General features: G+C 35.7%; 1 protein-coding gene across 1 annotated transcript; it reads left to right on the top strand.

The window, feature by feature from the left end:
- The first annotated feature begins 7,198 nt into the window (after nt 1-7,198).
- Nucleotides 7,199-16,620, top strand: WOL (CHASE domain containing histidine kinase protein). The gene is made up of 11 exons (XM_021437035.2): nt 7,199-8,863; nt 9,231-9,464; nt 9,576-9,745; nt 10,595-10,813; nt 10,904-11,090; nt 11,191-11,242; nt 11,349-11,578; nt 11,849-11,947; nt 12,163-12,875; nt 13,554-14,060; nt 15,988-16,620. The coding sequence occupies exons 1-11, from the start codon at nt 8,522-8,524 to the stop codon at nt 16,244-16,246; spliced, it is 3,012 nt and encodes a 1,003-aa protein (XP_021292710.1). The 5' UTR covers nt 7,199-8,521; the 3' UTR covers nt 16,247-16,620.
- Nucleotides 16,621-18,458: the final 1,838 nt, after the last annotated feature.

Here is an 18,458-nt window from a genome sequence, read left to right as displayed (position 1 = left end):
GGGTTAATTCCATTATTGACATCCTGAGAGTCCCCCACGAATTGACCACAGCCTATGCTATAATTTTGGATTTTTTTTTCTGTAATGGGCTTCAACAAACAGACCGAATATGGGTCAGCATAGCCATACGCCCTTTGGTCCAGTTGCATTGCTTGGCATGGGTTCCTTAATTTGATATCGCTATGACACTATCCCCTTAAGACCGCTAAGAACAAGTAGGCTAATGTTGCATTACTTTACCCTTGAATTGAATTTGCATATTCTTTGGGGTGTTTCCTTTTTATTTATTTATTTATAATTTTGTCTAGCAATTAGGTTTCTTTTGACCTTAACATAGATGATTCTTTAGCTTTTCAAGATTTTCCATACTTAGATCATGGTGTATATATTCTTAACCATTGTAACCAAAAGTGTTCCCTAAAATCCCATTCCTCCTCTTTAATCTAAAATAATATTATCCTTAATCAAATCAGGAGAAATGTCCTTAAAAAAAAAAATCACATCGATCTCAAGCGACACGCCCCCAGCAGGTATATATACCTTAACAACCCAAGGACCTGTTGCCATTTTAATTCTGGGCGGCATATGAATTTAATTGCCCATTTCTTTCCATGGTGTCTTTAAATAAAATCAGGGAATTTGTTCTTCGTAGATTAAGATCTTCTGGGAGGAACATCTTCTTCTGTCTTGTCCTCCTCTCTTTCAACTGAGCACTGCTCATCTGAACCTTACACGAAGCTTATTCTACTAAAGGACAATGTGCGTGAACGATTTCATGTTGGCGATTCAAATTTGTTATCATTGCTTTTACCCCACTTGGTACCAATATTTTCTGGCTTGTCCCTGATTGCCTTCTCACCTTCAAGCAAGTAATCTTTTGGGAAGTCTACGCCAGATGCATTTTCTTTTACAAGTAAAGCAACCCTATCCCTACATTTTTTAACACGTATGTGAACTCAAAAATTTAATATAGAATGCAAACGAGTTAAGTTACTCGAATTCGGTTTAATAAATATTTGATTCGTTATTATATATCGGTTAATTTTAAACTCACATAGCTCAAGTAATCCAAGGTTAAACCTTAAACAAGAGTTTTCTTCAGCTCCTCAAGAAACACTTTGAAACTTTTTTGATCAAATGCAAAAGAAAAACATTGAATAGATATTTGTGAATCAAAGTATGTGCAATTATTACCAATAGGGAATCTTGATAACTGGTAAAGGCTAAATAGAAGCTCTATGAGTCTTACCATCCATGATCAAGTTTTCAACTTGCATTCTTAAATATTATATAAAAATATTGGGGGCAATATCCCAAATTTATTTAGACCAAGAAAGAATGCTTTTGATTAAAGATTAAAGAATAAAGAATAAAGATAGCTCATAAAAACAAGGAAAAGTGCCTCTCATGAGTAAAAAAAAAAAAAAAGATTTGATAGGTGCAACAATCAGACAGGAAATCTCTGTTCAAAAACTTGTCATTTTTGGGCTTGGACCCATCCCCTTTTGGCACAATGCTATTTATTCTATCTTGGCTACTTTCTTTTTGCACTATTTCCATTTCATCTTTCCATCAAAAACACTTAGACCCACATAATTAATACTATCAACACAAGAATGATGTCTTTGATAGTGATAAAAACTAAGGTTGTGAGAGAGAAAATGAGTAAAGCTCTCCTAAATAAAGAATGTATTCCACATTTTAGTTTATTGGCTCACTTGTATAATATATGTCCCACTAACATATAATATTTGAAGTTGCACAGGTTGAATTGATCATATGCAATATTCAAAGTGGAGATAGAAGAGGATGGGGCTCAAGTACTTGTGAATTGCGTTTTGATGGTCAGATTAATGGTCTTCTTCATAAAAGGAAAAAGGAAAATTTTCTCAAGGCAAAAAGGTGAAATGAAAAAGATGAGAGTGTGCTTGGGGTCAAAGAGGGGTGCTTTTCAAGAAAGGTCCTACCTTGTAGCCCTCGGAGAAATGATTGAAAATAATAATGATACTCAAAGAAAAACTAAGATAGGGGATTCATTAGAAAATGGGCATCGTATCTTTGTTCGATTGGGTTTGGGAGATTTGCAGGCTTTGTCAATAATAATGAGAAGCACCAAACGCAATCGAATTGGATTTCTTCTTCCCCTTCTTCCTCTTTCTTACTTAACCTCTACTTTTCTAAATGCAAACGAAAATGTTTTCTCATTTCCAGCCAAAATAATTAAAGAATAAATATAGGTTTAATTTCGCATCAAATCCGAAAAGAAAGAAAGAATAGAAGATCTAAAAAGTAGTGACATGCAAGTGGATGAGGCTTAAAATTTTGTACTATATGTTAAAAATGGAAATGGAAAGCAGCCCATGGCATGAAAAACTGAGATAGATACATTTCCAACTCAAACATGCTTTGGCTTATATGTTGAAGAAAGTTGACCTCGACATCAAGCATTGGATCATATATATATATTAAAAATATATATATATATATATATATATATGTTAGATGTGGTAGATACTAGAGATTACACCCAAGATTTGATTCAGATTGTTTTTGACATTTTCGAGATGGTTAAGACTTACATGTAAGAAAGCTTTGAACTATAACTCACAGATTTTGAAAAGAAATACGTACCTTGCTATTTTGTGGGAATTGTGAGCCACGTTAATCACATGACTTCACATTTCAAGGCAATTCCCACACTAGGTCAGGGAGTTAGGGTTAATTTTATCGTCTAGTGTATTTGATTTAACCAAAAATATATAAAGAATTAAAATTTTATTATATTATATGTTTGTACGTCCATGCACATACATAGAAACTAAGATGAATTTTCATTCTCACTGTCTGCCTCATCTCTCAACATCATCGAGTGACAAGAAAACCGAGGGAGCAACTGAGTAAGATTTGTGGAAGTGGGGAATTATATATATATATTATATATATATATATAATATATATATATGTGGGAGAGAGACAAGATAATTTACCCTATGGCCACTGGCTTTTAACAAAGCATGGGAGAAGGGAAAACCCTTCCGTCATGAGAGAACATCACATGGCTCAATGAAAGCAATTCAAGGTTGGGACCACAGCAGAGAGGGCAGCCAGAGAGCATATATAGGTAGGCAGGGGCGGGCGATGGCTGGCAAATGCAAATATAAATCATAAACCCAACTCCCCCAGCCAAGCCCAGACCTGAACCTCAGACCCAGGGAGGCTGTTGTAGGAAGCAAGCACCTGCCCCATGTGAGGCGAGGTCATGCCACAGACCGGACATGATCATCATTTATTGACTCTTTTTAAGTATATATATATATATATGTTTTTGTTTAAGGGAAAGCGATGGGTGTGGGGCTTCACTAGCAACCCACATGGCCGACACCCACATCCTCCCACACACTTTGAGTGGGCAGTAAAAATTTCAGCTACAAAAGAAAAAAGAGAAAAGAAGAAAAAGAGATTTTGGGGGAGATTGAAAGAGAGGCCTGAGGAGCAATAACCCAAAGCTATATTATGTCCTTTGAGTCCCTTCGCCTCTGGGTACAAAAATGGTCCCCATGCAATCTCCCACTTATTCCATCAAAAGATATCCTTTTTTAAAGAAAACCAACTTCTATTTCCATCTCATTACAAAGCTATACCAACTCTCCCTTTGTCCTTTATATTTTTTTTTGGTTGTTGCTTTCCTTTCCTTTCCTTCTTAGTTCTAGCTAAAACAGACATATTAAATCAAACCAACCAACATATCAAAAGTATGTAATGGGAATGTATTGGTCTTCCAAATCTTTAAAACTCTTTCTTTCTAGCTCATTTTCTCTGGCAGTTTGACAATTTTCTTTTGACTGGAAAAGTGGAAATCCCATCTGTATTTTGTATCTCCAGCTAACATATGAGTTCCCTTACCCTAATGATTCAGAATCATTCTTACCTGTCTTCAACTCTCTAATTTGCTAAATGAGTAGCATCAAATGGCATTGAATTTGGCATGGAGAATGTTCTTATGGAATATGAGCCTTACTTAAATGCCTTGTTGGGGAAACACATTACACTTGAACATCACCGCGAATTCCTCTCTGTGCAAGTACTGAAGGCGCCCTCTGCTAATAATTACTTTTAAGGTAAGAAGCAACACTCAATGACCATGATTGAAGAATTAATGACAAAAAAAAAGGTTAAATTTCTAGAATTCTAATAGTATATTGTCTTGAAAAGATAAAATTAGTCAAAATTTAAGACTACAGGAAAGAGCTTAAGTGTTATTACATTTAAGTTAGGCGCTTTACTTTGCTTGACTAGACCTAAGTCAATCGTTATCCAAAGCAAGCAAATGCATCCAAAGGTGGTTAAGTTTCATAACCATGCTTAATTAACATTGACCATGGAAAGCTTTACTTTTGGACTTCAATCAAATTGGGAAAAAGTTTAAATCTTGGAAAACTTTACAAAGGCTTTACCAGTTTTCCACATGTATTCTTTACTGCTCTATATTTGGAGCTGTAGCAAATGGGTAATGATGCAAGTCTTTGTGATTTCTTTTATTAGTTTGTTGCTAATATTGATTGACTGGGCACTGGTTTCTGGGTTTAGTTGCATCCTTATAACAATAGTTTTAGCACAAAAAGGCAAGGATTTATGGAGTCTCCTAATTTTAATAAAAGAGTGGGAGAGGGTAGAGGGTAGGCAGTGAAACTTTATGATGCAATAATTGCCTGAGGTTTCTTTATCTCTTTTGGCACCATGGACAATGTTGAATACCTTTCACAAATAAACCATGTATTCTCTTTCACCTGTATTTGTACATGGAATATTTGTGAGGTCAAAAATACCCTTTTTACAGTTTACCCACTTGTTGATCATTAATTTCTCATCTCATGTAGACCAATGCCTAATATTTTTCTATAATTTGATGTGGATTATCTACTACTATCAACTATGATTTCATAATTTTAATGGTATCAAAGTCGACTTTAGGGTATTAACGATATGCCAGTGAGGACAACGAGCTATTGTTGAAATGAGAGAAGATGTAACGATTTCAAAGTGAAATTATAAATCATATATCATCTGTGACTTCTAAAATATCTTTTTGTAAGATAAAATCATAAAATCCAATAAAATCAAAGCAGACAATAACTTACAAGTTCAAATTATGAATAATGACAATAATTCTATACAAATTAGAGTATTATTTTTACTAATTAATGTGCATCTTCTTATAACTAATATTAATTGTCACATGCATGAATATTTATTTTAAAATAAGAATTTATATATAGTACAAATATTTTCAAATGATAAAGTTTTAAATATTAATAATTAAAATTTTGAAACATTAACCTATGAATTGAGGAAAAAATTCATAAAACTCTAACATGACCATATGTGTACAAAATTTTTAGCAATCATCTTAACCTTCTGGACTTTAATGAGCGAATAAATGAGGGTTGATATGAAGGTGCTGAATCATAATACGCTGGACCAGCTTTTCCTCTGTTTCTTTAAATTACAGAGTAAGAACAACTGTGTTTTCCACGGATTCATCAGCTCAAGGCATGTGCTGTAATATTATTTACTATATAATAAAACTATTACATTAAATGCGTAATTAATTGTTGTAAAAAACTTTAGCATCTTAGGCAGATTTTCCAACAAAGCAGACAATTATATTCCAACTTTTTCTTCAAATTAAATACTAGTATTAAGTAATAAATAAAGGGAAACACAGGTAACGAACATGCTACATGAGACATGCATCAAACATAAAATTTTGGCCCAAGCATGATCATGATCAACAGTCAAATCTTGTTCGATACACGTGAAATCAAAGCCAGCTTAGCATATCTTTTACATCTGATTCTTTTGGAAAAATATGTTTTAGGTACAACTAACAAGAACATAAAAGAAAGTTTTTATATAATAATTAAACATTTAAATTTATCATGTTTTGGTCTTATCATTTAATTTGCCGTTGAATGTAATAGATATGTTGTGCGTGGTTGTTGGTTTTTTTAATTATTTTTCTTTTTTACTTATAATTATTTTATAATATAAAAATATAATATTTTAAAAAAATTTATTCTTTTTATTACATTCAATCAAGTTTTTATATTTTTAATTTAGATTAAACAAGTTTTTGTTATTAACCGTCATTAGTTAAATCGTCACTTATTATTGTTTATATTTACGTGATCTTAACGTGAAGTGTCGAAATATCACGTGTTTATGTTATCATATCATATAAATATATTACATTATTATTTATTATGACATGTTAACATGTTACATGATATAAAATGACAAGTGTTATTTTTTATTACGATTAATTAATTAACTGTTAATTATATAAAAATTATTTTATTTAAAATAATAAAAGAATATAAAATTTATTTAAAATTTTTAAATATTATGCTTATAAAAAAACCACCAAAATTTACTTGATTCAACATAAATTATGAAAAAGAAAATAAAGTATTCTTTCCAACATGACTGAATTTCTCAACCGCAATTGGACAGCAAATTCTGTCCAACGCTGAATACGGACGAGAGACTGATACGGAACAAGTTGTAAAAAGATGCCTGGTATTTTAAACTATTTAATTCCTTCTAATTTTCTCTAAATATTTTTCTTGAGATAAAAAAACAAATAAAAAAAATGAAGAAACCTGGAAAGAGAGTCTAAAATGGGAAAAAGGGGCAAAGTGGAAAATGAATTAAGAAAGAAAGGGGTGTGATGTCAATGAAGGAAGGAATGAGATCCGCGACTTGTCGCGATGTCATTATCCCAAAGATATGTGATGGTGATTTTCACACCCCCACCCCTTTATTTTTATTTTTATATTCTTTTTTTCTTCTTCTTTTTCTTAGTATTTCTCTCTCTCCCTCCACAGTCCACCTAGAGGGAGAGAAAAGCAACCCCCATAATTTCTTATTCAAAGAAATCAAAAACACAATCAAATCACATGTTGAATGCACCCTTTGCTCAACCTTTTAAGTAAATCCCCCTACTCTAAAATTAGCTCCCAATGTTTTTTTCCCTCTTTTTCCTTTCTTTAATTCACTTATTCATTTCTTTTATAATTCATACAACCCAATTTCTCAAAGACAAAAAAAAAAAAAAAACAGGAAGAATTCATACGTAATGGCACCATAATAGTTAATGACACATCAAGTTCTGATTTTATCGAATCCATACATAAATGACACAATAATCCTTAATAACACTTCACACCTATATTTATTAAGTTGAAATATCTTTTAAGAAGTCAAGGAAAGCTACTAGTGCTGCTTAAAATGTCTTTATGATCAAGTTGAAAAATAAGGAGAAAAAAACTAAGAGAGGGGACAAGGTATGGGGGGAGAAGCTTGTACTAGTATGGCTATAACAATTCATTGTTGTTGTAATTATTAATACTAAGGAAAAAGAAAAAGAAAAGGGAAGAGAGGAGAAGGGGAGGAGAGAGAGAAAGTAGAGAGAGTGAAGTATGAATGCAGAGAGAAAGTTTTAGTTTATGTGGGTTATGTCTAGAGGGGGACAACAGCGTATCTGCAAAAATCCTAAAAATTCGATTTAGTTTTACTTTAAAAGCAAAGATGAAAGTTGGAAACATTAAAAAAGTGTATAAAACTATTGCTGCAACAAAATAAAATAATAGGATCAAGGAAAAATAATTAGTACTGTATTTTTTTTTTTTTGGTTTCTCACTATTATTCAATGTAGTATACCAGCTCTACCTTGTGTACAGGTAAACATTGTTGTTTCCTTTCAAAGTGACCCCATCTCTTGTTTCAAAGATCTTTCACTTTTATTTTTATTATTATTTTTTTCTTTTTGGGTTGGGTCCTTTGCTTTGTTGTGCTTTGCTGTGAGTGTTTGTTGGTCAATCTGCAGAATTTGATTTTAATATAGAAGAAACACAGTGAACGTGCTCTTCTTTGTCTTTGTTGTCTTAAACTAAAACAACACTTTCACGCTTGGAAGAGAACATGATTAGTGTTGTATCTCTGTGAAAATCCCAATTTTTTATATGGCAAGAGAGAAAAAAAAAACAGAGGAACCCAATTTTTTTTGCAGGGAGAGATAATGAGATGTCTTTGGAATTTGAGCTGTTTTACATCTTTTGAGAGCCATGCTTGTCTCTGAGAATTGAAAAGTTTTCTCTTTTTTGAGTTCTGGGTCTCTCCTCTTCTCTCTTTGTATTGTAAAAGCTAGTTCTTTGGGCCATTTCTTTGTTCAAGCTTGTATTAGTTTTTCAATCTTTTTGGTTATTGAATCTTGCAAAACAATGCTATAATGATAAACGAACTTAGAGTTTTAGCTTAGCAGGTACCCTTTTCTTTCTGTTTCAGAAAAAGGGTGTTTGTTGAAATTGCCAGTACTTTAAAGAAAGTTGCCGTATTAATAGCGTATGCATGTTTTCTTGGGGGCTTTTTCTAGCTCAGATATGAAGTGGGTATCAAAGAAAGGAGAAGAAAAACAACAAGACATAGAGAAACAAGTTGAGATAGTCTTGTGCTTTTGCTGATGGGTCTTAAGCTGCAGCAGAGCCACCACCACTCAGTGGCTGTCAAAGTGAATGAACAAATGGGGACCAAGAGGGGGTACACATTTATACAGGCTAACCGGGCTTGGTTACCAAAATTTCTGTTGCTTTGGGTAATGGTGATGGCTTTTCTGAGCACTTGGATCTACAAAAAAATGGATGCTGACAACAAAGTAAGGAGGAAGGAAGTACTGACCAGCATGTGTGATCAGAGGGCAAGAATGCTGCAGGATCAATTCAGTGTTAGTGTTAACCATGTTCATGCCCTGGCCATTCTTGTCTCCACTTTTCATTACTACAAGAATCCATCTGCTATCGATCAGGTTTGCTTCTTGTTCCTGAATTTTGATCTTGTTGTCCTTCTTGTTGGTGGAATTGTGGGAGTTTTGTATGGTTTCTGTGGAGAGTAGAGGGAAATTGGGAAATTTGGAAATTTTCAATTTGGTTTTGAGTTTTACATTTGCTAGTATTCTGTTAAGGAAAATAACCTTTTGAAAATTTAGTCTAGTTGATCTTATGTTTTCTTCGAAATCCAAGATGGTGAAATATTTTTCTTTCTTTTTTTGTTAAGTATGAAATATTTTTCTTGTTCATCTTCTGACTGAGTTTTACATAATTAAAAATGGTAGATTGGATTATTGCTTTTTCTGATTGTGCACTCTGGGCTATGGTTTTTGGCAAGAAATGCAGGAGACCTTTGCGGAGTACACTGCCCGTACTGCTTTTGAGAGGCCGCTGCTTAGTGGGGTGGCCTATGCCGAAAGAGTGATTAATTCAGAGAGGGAGAAATTCGAAAGGCAGCATGGCTGGACGATAAAGACAATGGAGAAGGAACCATCTCCTATTCGAGATGAATATGCTCCTGTGATATTCTCTCAAGAAACTGTTTCTTACATTGAATCACTTGACATGATGTCAGGAGAGGTATGTCCTTCACTCTCTACAATTAGCTTGTAATTTTTAAGCTTTAAATTAGTCTGATGTTTAAATTCAGTGTTTGACTGGACTATCAATTTTCTGTCTTGCAATATGCAGGAGGACCGAGAAAACATCTTGAGGGCCAGGGCTACTGGGAAAGCTGTCCTAACAAGCCCCTTTAGGTTATTGGGTTCTCATCATCTTGGTGTTGTTTTGACATTTCCTGTGTACAAATCCAAGCTCCCACTGACACCGACTGTGGAAGAGCGCATTGAAGCAACTGCAGGGTAAGTTCTAGGGCTTGTCTTTCCCATTGGAATGGCAAGTTTTTGTTTAATTTAGTTTTTGTTCATCTTGTTTTTCAGCTTTTTCCTACTAGAGTTAGTGACTATATTTGACACGGTTTTGAAATTTATTGTCAAATTGAAAAGCAACACAAGATGGTTTGAGAGTGTTGATGATGAGAAAGTTTGAGGTCTATTGCAACTGCAGTTGTATTAGAATGCACATTTCAAACGAAAAATTTTATACTTTTGTTCATGTGATTTGTGCTGATGAAGTTAGTTATTTGGAAGGTATATCAGTTAAGCAGAAAATGTACAGTTATTTTTCTAGTAGACAATCAAAAAACACCTCCACAATTGTTCAAAGCAACCCTTATTACAATCTCAACAAGTTTCTAGGATAGTCCCTGCTTTTGTACCCTATTACGGATATGCTGACATCACCATTTTTGCTACCACTGCTGACAACAATTGCTGTTTCATTGTGATCACTACCAGCAATGTGGTGCTTTATGACTTGATACTGTTGCCAGCACTTCTGTTGGTGCCACCATAAGCACCTCGACCACTAGTTACATCATTTATACCTGACATATGGCATTTTTATATTCTCCACGAATTTGTGTTTAGCATTTAAAAAGTTATTTTAATTTTTTTAAAAAATACTACTACCTTTTTTCCTGGCTAACTAGTCTTGCAGTTATTATGATGGCTTGAAAAACCTGGCACATTCTCTCTCTCTCTCAAAAAAAAAAAGAAGTAAAAAACTGGGGCAAATTGCTTCAGTTAGTGCATTGCTTAAGGATATCATAGATTTTTTTTTCTTATGTACAAACTTCTAAATGAACACAGATACCTTGGCGGAGCCTTTGATGTGGAGTCTCTTGTGGAGAATCTTCTTGGGCAACTTGCTGGAAATCAGGCAATTCTAGTGAATGTGTACGATGTTACTAACTCTTCAGATCCCCTGATCATGTATGGGCACCAAAATCAAGATGGTGACTTGGCTCTGTTGCATGAGAGCAAGCTTGATTTTGGAGATCCATTTAGGAAGCATCAAATGATATGTGGGTAAGTGTATCAGTATTTAATTATTGCACAAGGTAGATGGATTGACTGGAGTTGTTTTTGCAAGCACTTACTATTTGGCATTCTGAACAGATATCATCAGAGGGCACCCACATCGTGGACAGCGCTAACCACCGCATTCTTATTCTTTGTGATTTGCTTATTAGTTGGCTATATCTTATATGGTGCGGCAATACACATTGTTAAAGTTGAAGATGATTTCCATGAAATGCAAGAACTGATGGTTCGAGCAGAAGCTGCCGATGTTGCCAAATCCCAGGTACAGTTTTTTATTTTATATATATCAACACAGGGTTCACCACCCATTTCCAAGCTAAAACTAATTATAACTCGAGTATCACTTGTGTTCTTGATACCAGTTTCTGGCAACAGTTTCTCATGAAATTAGGACCCCCATGAATGGCATCCTTGGTATATTCCAGATCTCTCCTTACGTTTTTCTCTGTAAATTTTATGGTCAAGGACTTTTACAGATTTTAATCCAGCAATGTTCTCATGACTTTTTGATTGGTTGCAGGGATGCTTGCTTTGCTTTTGGATACAGATTTAAGTTCGACACAAAGGGATTATGCTCAGACTGCTCAAGTTTGTGGAAAGGCGCTGATAACACTGATAAATGAAGTGCTTGACCGGGCAAAAATTGAAGCAGGAAAATTGGAGCTAGAAACTGTCCCCTTTAACCTTCGATCTATCCTAGATGACGTGCTCTCTTTATTTTCTGAGAAGTCTAGAAACAAAGATGTCGAGGTAAGTCCTGATAAAATTAATAGACAACCTAGGGCTTCATTTTTCAGCATGTTTCTCTATTTTAGATAGTTCCTGTGGGCCATAGGCATATAGGGGATGCCTATGACTGAAAAAGAAAAAACCTTCTGATTTATAATGCTGAAACTAATTTGATGCCTTCTATTTCCCTTTTCCTTTCTCTGTTTCGGTGGGTTTTTGACATCAATAAATGGTGGTGTTCCTGATGCACTACAATGATCCACATATGGTGTAATTGTTTGGGAAGTGAAGCTGGCGGTATTTGTTTCTGATAAAGTTCCAGAAATGGTTAAGGGGGATCCAGGGAGATTCAGACAGATCATTACGAATCTTGTTGGGAACTCTGTTAAAGTAAGTGAATTGCTCAACCTTCACTCTTTTTCTCACTTGTTTAGGTAGTAGAAGTTAATTTTCTCCATAACCCTTTGCTTGGATTGTTATCTACTTAATTGATGGAGGTTCTTGATCTTAACCCAAAAGTAGCTTTGTCAATTTGCATTGATTGAGTTTAATGAATTTTCGTTGTAATAAGTTGGTAGTCATTTAATAAAGTGAGTGTTTGACAGTTCACCGAACGAGGACACATACTTGTTAAAGTCCATCTGGCTGAAAACACAAAGCCCATGGTAGATGCGAAAGGTGAAACTTGTTTGAATGGAGGGTCAGATGAAGGTTTGCTGATATCAGATGCACGCCAGTTTAAAACCTTAAGTGGTTATGAAGCAGCTGATGAGCGGAACAGTTGGGATTCCTTCAAGCATTTAGTTGCTGATGAAGAATCGCGATATGATGCTTCAATAAACATGACAGGTGCTGATGAAGCTTCTGAGAATGTCACTTTGATGGTTTCTGTGGAGGATACTGGCATTGGGATCCCTTTAATCGCCCAGGACAGGGTTTTCATGCCATTTATGCAGGCAGATAGCTCTACCTCAAGAAATTATGGTGGAACTGGTATAGGCTTGAGCATTACTAAGTGTTTGGTTGAGCTAATGGGTGGTCACATAAGCTTCATTAGCCGGCCCCAAGTTGGGAGCACATTCTCATTCACTGCTGTTTTTGGGAGGTGCAGAAAAGTTCTGTATAGTGATGCCAAAAAATCTAATGCTGAAGATCTTCCTTCTGGTTTTAGAGGATTGAAAGCAATAGTAGTTGATGGTAAACCAGTTAGAGCTGCTGTAACCAGATACCACTTGAAGAGGCTTGGTATACCGGTTGAAGTTGCAAGTAGTGTCAAGATGGCTGCTTCTGCATGTGGAAAAAATGGTTCATCATGTGGGTAAGTTGAATTTCCACTTAGAATTGTTATTATTTGGGGAAAAAATTATTAAATATCAGTAAAATTATGCCTTGCAATTCGGAATTTGCCTGATGGTCATGATTTGCTTGATAATTTAATCACATTGACAAGATCTTCTCCTGATTACTACCTTTGAACACTTCTAGCGGTCTTCAGATGAACCCTTTCGAATGCCTAGTGATTCCTTACCAAGTCACTTGAAAGCAACTTTTACATTTGTTATGTTATAACAATCGTGTTAACTGCCCAAGACTGAGGTTTATTCTATTGACTATACCCAAGCATATCCTGAATTTCTAACATTTCTTAGTTGGGGAAGAACTTTCACTAATTCTTTGCTGGGTTGAGGTGGGTTTCTGGGGAAAGTGGTATTTTAGGGAAATAATATAGTTGCCCTTTATTCTGTAGAAGCCAAATAAAATTTTAGTAAGGAGAAAGCTCTCCTTGATCCCCAATGTGACACTATTACAGTGCCAATCACTTGTTTTTGCTGGTGATGAATGTTAAAAGAGTAATAGATGGTTTTAGAAATCAAACCAACCATCAAACTGCTATAAGAAGGCCAACTAATATAGATCATTGGGAGAAAAAAAACTATGCTCTCTCTATCAATCTGTAATGTACAACTTAGTTGAATTACTTCACTGAATATTGCAGAAGTAAAATCCAGCCAGATATAATTCTTGTTGAGAAGGATTCATGGCTTTCTGGTGAGGATGGTGGCTTGAGCTTACGCGTGCTGGACTGGAAACAGAATGGACATGTGTATAAGTTGCCTAAGATGATTCTTCTCGCAACAAACATTACAAATGCTGAACTTGAGAAAGCAAAGGCTGCAGGTTTTGCAGATACCACAATAATGAAACCTATGAGGGCAAGTATGGTGGCTGCTTGTCTTCATCAGGTGCTGGGGATAGGGAAGAAGAGGCAGCCTGGGAAAGACATGCCAAATGGATCTTCAGTCCTTCGGAGCCTACTCTGTGGAAAGAAAATACTAGTAGTTGATGACAATATGGTAAACCGTAGAGTTGCTGCTGGTGCATTGAAGAAGTTTGGAGCTGCTGTAGAATGTGCTGAAAGTGGAAAAGATGCACTAAAATTGCTTCAGCTTCCACACTCTTTTGATGCTTGCTTCATGGACATTCAGATGCCAGAAATGGATGGGTATGTATACCATATCTTGTCTTTCAAAAAAAAAAATGTATACCTTGTCTTACTCATTGAGTAATTGACAATCAAACAACTAAAAAGAAAGAAAAAATGGTATATATATGGGGATGAATAGTTTCCTATTATTAAAATGCTAAATTAGGTTATTTTATGATTATGAGTAGTTTGTTGTGTCATTCTGCTGAATATTTGTGGGCAATTATCTGATGTCATTGTATACTCTGGGTTGCTTTGATTTCTAAGAGATGGTAAATTATTTATAATTTATAACACTTTAGATAGCAGATCAAAAGATATAAACCATTTTTGCTTATGATATTGTGCTTATCCATGCTTCTTTTCCTATTCATCTGTTTTTATTTCCATCTAGACACGTATGCACACATCCTATGGCTAATGATACCTGATGACCATTATAGATCTACCTTAGACCAAGAGATATACTATACAAATAGGAACAATGACATCAAGCACACATCGTATTTCATCAGATTACACATAACATGAAGCAGTAACTTTGAATCTCGGAGGACATAATGACAACCAAAGGCATGGTGAAAGATAACTGTAGAAAATCCTTCTGAAGCAGATTTCCTGTGAGTAGTCTGCACTAGGAAAAGTAGTGCTTTATGGAAAGGAAATCAATTGTTAGAGAGCTGGATAGACAACCCATATTAGTTAAGAATAGAACTTAAATTTAATTACAACTGGGTGGAGTTGAACCGTATTAAGTTGCAATTTCTGATTGTGAACATTGATGCTAATGAAGAATGGTCTCAGGAAAATAGGTAGTTAGAGAAAATAATAGATGAAGCAAGTTGAAGGGCTATTATGAGAAAGTTTGATAGACATGGTATACCTTTTCCTTGAACTATTTGGCCAACTTTTATTTTTAGATATAATATTGGAGGTTTGCAGAACATTATTTGCTGTTTCAATCATTATAGCAACTTTGTACTTCATGAAGCATTGAACATTTTTAAAACTTAACTATCGGAAGTTGCTTGATGCCCCTTTGCACTTCATGAAGTTCTATTTGCTGGTATTTCTTTCCCATATGACTGTCATATGTTGTCATTCATCGCATCTGTGCAAATCCACGTTCCGAATAAGTGAAATATTTGAAGCTGAGAGTGGGTACATGTCACCAAATGTAGTATTACTGCATCTAGTCTTGGCTTGCTGGCCACATTAGAATATTGTGGTGTGTGTGAATGCATGTCAGAATTCATGATCTTTCCTACTATGGCAGTTAGAAATATGCATTCCTATGGAGAGACATATCTCCTTGAATGAAGATAGCCCTCTGTGAACCAGCATCTGACCACAAGTTATGCATGATGACTCTTGTTTTCACATGATTTCATTACTGTAACACTTCATTCCTGCACCAAAATCTTTCCTCTCCCTTAAGGCTTCCTCTGCTCTTTATCCAAATTTCTCTCAAAATGATGTCACTAGTCAATGGTATGACTACCAAACAGTTCAAAACAGTGACACTTCTTGAAAATCTGAATACACCAATCCAACCTTTGGGCACATTCTGCCATTCTCTATTCCAGCTTCCATTTCCATTCTACAATAACACAGATGGTGTTTGGACATCTCCTTTAACTAAAATGGCCTTTTTTGTGTTCAGCGGGGATTGAAATTAGTTTTCTTATTGCTTAATAGCATCTAATAGGAATGATATACCGTTCCAGTTTCTTTGTTAAGCAGCATCTCTAGCAAGGTTTTCTCGTTTCAATATCAGTTGATAATCATTATTTTACTTTCTTCAAATGCTGTCCACGCTTCCTTTCTGATTATAGATTTTCTGTCGGATAAATCTCCTTTACATCTGAGACAACTGAATTTGAATATTAATCATTGTATAAAGAAGATAATGATGGGAATCTAATATGATGAACCTCTATTTCAGGTTTGAGGCAACCCGAAGGATTCGAAGGATGGAGAGCGAGGCAAATGAACAGATGAATGGAGGCTTAGATGAAGGGGCTGCCAGAAAGGGTGAGTGGCATGTGCCAATATTAGCCATGACAGCTGATGTAATTCATGCTACCTATGATGAGTGCCTGAAATGTGGGATGGATGGTTATGTCTCGAAGCCCTTTGAGGAAGAAAATCTCTATCAGGCTGTAGCCAAGTTCTTCATAGCCAAACCCATCTCAGACTCATAGTGGCAGCTCCACCCTCTTTCTGAAAGCAGACAAATCGAAACTGAAAGATATATGCGGTTGGACTTTACCAGCAATTTTTCCCATCCTGCTGGTGCATTTCTGCTGACAAGAACTACTGCATGGTTTGCTTGGATTTTTGAGGATTCTTGACCGCATCTTAAGCAAGTTCTGGCAATCATTTCTAACCAACTTCAATTTTAACTCGATTAGAATTTCAGTATTTGTATACTAAGACAGGAACGTCATCCCCATCTGTTTGTATAGATCTTTACAAGGGGATGGAGTCAAAGGTGTAAATCTCATTTTCTCTGGGGACTTCAGAACATTTGGAAAAGGGGTCCATGTGCCTTGATTTTTATAAATTTTGTCGTAAACACGTTGTTATTGAGCTTCTAAATGTCAGAAAGAGATATCTATAACTAGAACAGTCCGCTCTGCATGCGTGGTTTTTATTTTGGAAGTTCCAATTGATGGGCAGCCTTTAAAAAAGCTATAAACTATACACACTCGAATAATAAATCATTTGGTCCTTTCTATTATTGACAACAAGTGCATGGTTGATTTAAACAACTAGACGGTTAGCCATCAAAGTATGTCGAGTTATGGAATTGCAGAAATCCAAAGGCGGTCTGGGCGGGGAAACAGCTTCACCGTCTGATCTTTTCCTAAGGCACGCAGGTTTTGTTATGCGGCACCAACAATGGTCTTTTCTGCTGTTGTATGTTCTATAACTGCATGCTCCTAGTGTTATTTTGGTGCCAGCTGATACGGTCCAGTCGACCTCGTTGCCATGGATGCTGCTACCTGTTCAAATTGAAGGTGCCATTATCATTTCAATGTATAAATTGGATGGTATGTGAAGATCAAAAGGGGATATGACAATTAAAAACAAAAATGATGAGTAAAGAAACACAGAGAAGTAGGACGTGGGATTTATTACGTTTCTTCCATGCTACTGCTTCAAGGAGATATAACGTATACAAGCTGCTTTACCATGTTAGATATAGCTTATGTTGTTCAGGTCTTATCACAAATACATAGATAAGCCTGGGGATGTGCATTTAATGGTAGCACATAGGTCTTGAAGTATTTGAAGACAGCACTTGGACAAGAGATTTTGATGAAGGCAGACTCAAACTTACGTCTTACAACTTATTTGATAATGATTGGGTAGGAAACCCTGATATAAGAAAATATATTACAGATTTTAGTATATTTATTGACAATTCATTAGTTAGTTGAAAATTTAAAAAGCAGGTACAACTGGCACGCAACTCAACCGAAAACAAAGTATTGTTCTATGACATTCACATGTTTGGAAATTATATGGTTGAACTCCTTATTGATAGATTTTGGAATAAATCATATTAGTGTTGCAAATTCGTACTGTAATAATTAGTCTGTCATTCATACATGTTAAAATCTAATATTTACAAAATGGGATTACCATTTCATTTGCGAAAAAGTATTAGCAAGGGTGACAGAATTAGTGTAGGTGTCACAAAGGGTGCCTCTATCTCACATCGGATAAAAACGGGAGGTTATGGGCTCTTTATAAGCGGGTGTGTTGTACATCTCTAGAAGCGCGTTTATGGGAGAGAGGGTAATGACCTCGTGACAAGTGGTATCAGAGCGGACCAAACCTCATCTGACTCACGTTAAAGCGCCCCAACATATCGGGGTAGGCAGGGTGGCCGACGGCAACGAGGGTTTTGTCGGAATTGGGTGGAAGAGTGTCACAAAGAGTGCCTCTATCCCATATCGGACAGGAATGGGAGGTCTTAGGTTTCTTATAAGTAGATGTGTTGCACACCCCTATAAGCGCGTTTATAGGGGGTCAGACAGGGTGGCCGACGACAACGAGAGCTTTGCCTAAATCGAGTCAGAGAGTGTCACAAAGAGTGTCTCTATCCCACATCGGACAAGAACGGGAAGTCCTAGGCTCCTTATAAATGAGTGTGCTACACACCCCTATAAACACGTTTATGAAAAAGAGAGTAATGATCCCGTAAAAAGAGAGTAATGATCCCGTGACATAGGTTCTTACTGATTAATAGGTTGTTCTTACTGATTAATAGGTTGCTGATTATTTTATTAATAATTGAGTTTTTGACATGGAATGTCAAAGAAAATAACACATGGCGTGTCATGTGGGTGGGAGAGTGTCACAAAGAGTGTCTCTATCCCACATCGGACAAGAACGGGAGGTCTT

Source organism: Theobroma umbraticum, unplaced genomic scaffold (assembly GCF_002168275.2).
Source record: "Theobroma umbraticum cultivar Fairchild unplaced genomic scaffold, ASM216827v3 scaffold_20.0, whole genome shotgun sequence".
Taxonomy (NCBI): Eukaryota; Viridiplantae; Streptophyta; class Magnoliopsida; order Malvales; family Malvaceae; genus Theobroma; species Theobroma umbraticum.
Note: the sequence above shows the minus strand (reverse complement) of the source record. Positions and strands in the feature narration are given on the sequence as shown.

Bases quoted from the DNA above. Each gene is read 5' to 3' on its own strand.
- WOL (XM_021437035.2), top strand. From the start codon at position 8,522: ATGGGTCTTAAGCTGCAGCAGAGCCACCACCACTCAGTGGCTGTCAAA. The intron at 8,864-9,230 runs GTTTGCTTCTTG...CAAGAAATGCAG, and splicing joins ATCCATCTGCTATCGATCAG to GAGACCTTTGCGGAGTACAC. The intron at 12,876-13,553 runs GTAAGTTGAATT...TGAATATTGCAG, and splicing joins AAAAATGGTTCATCATGTGG to AAGTAAAATCCAGCCAGATA.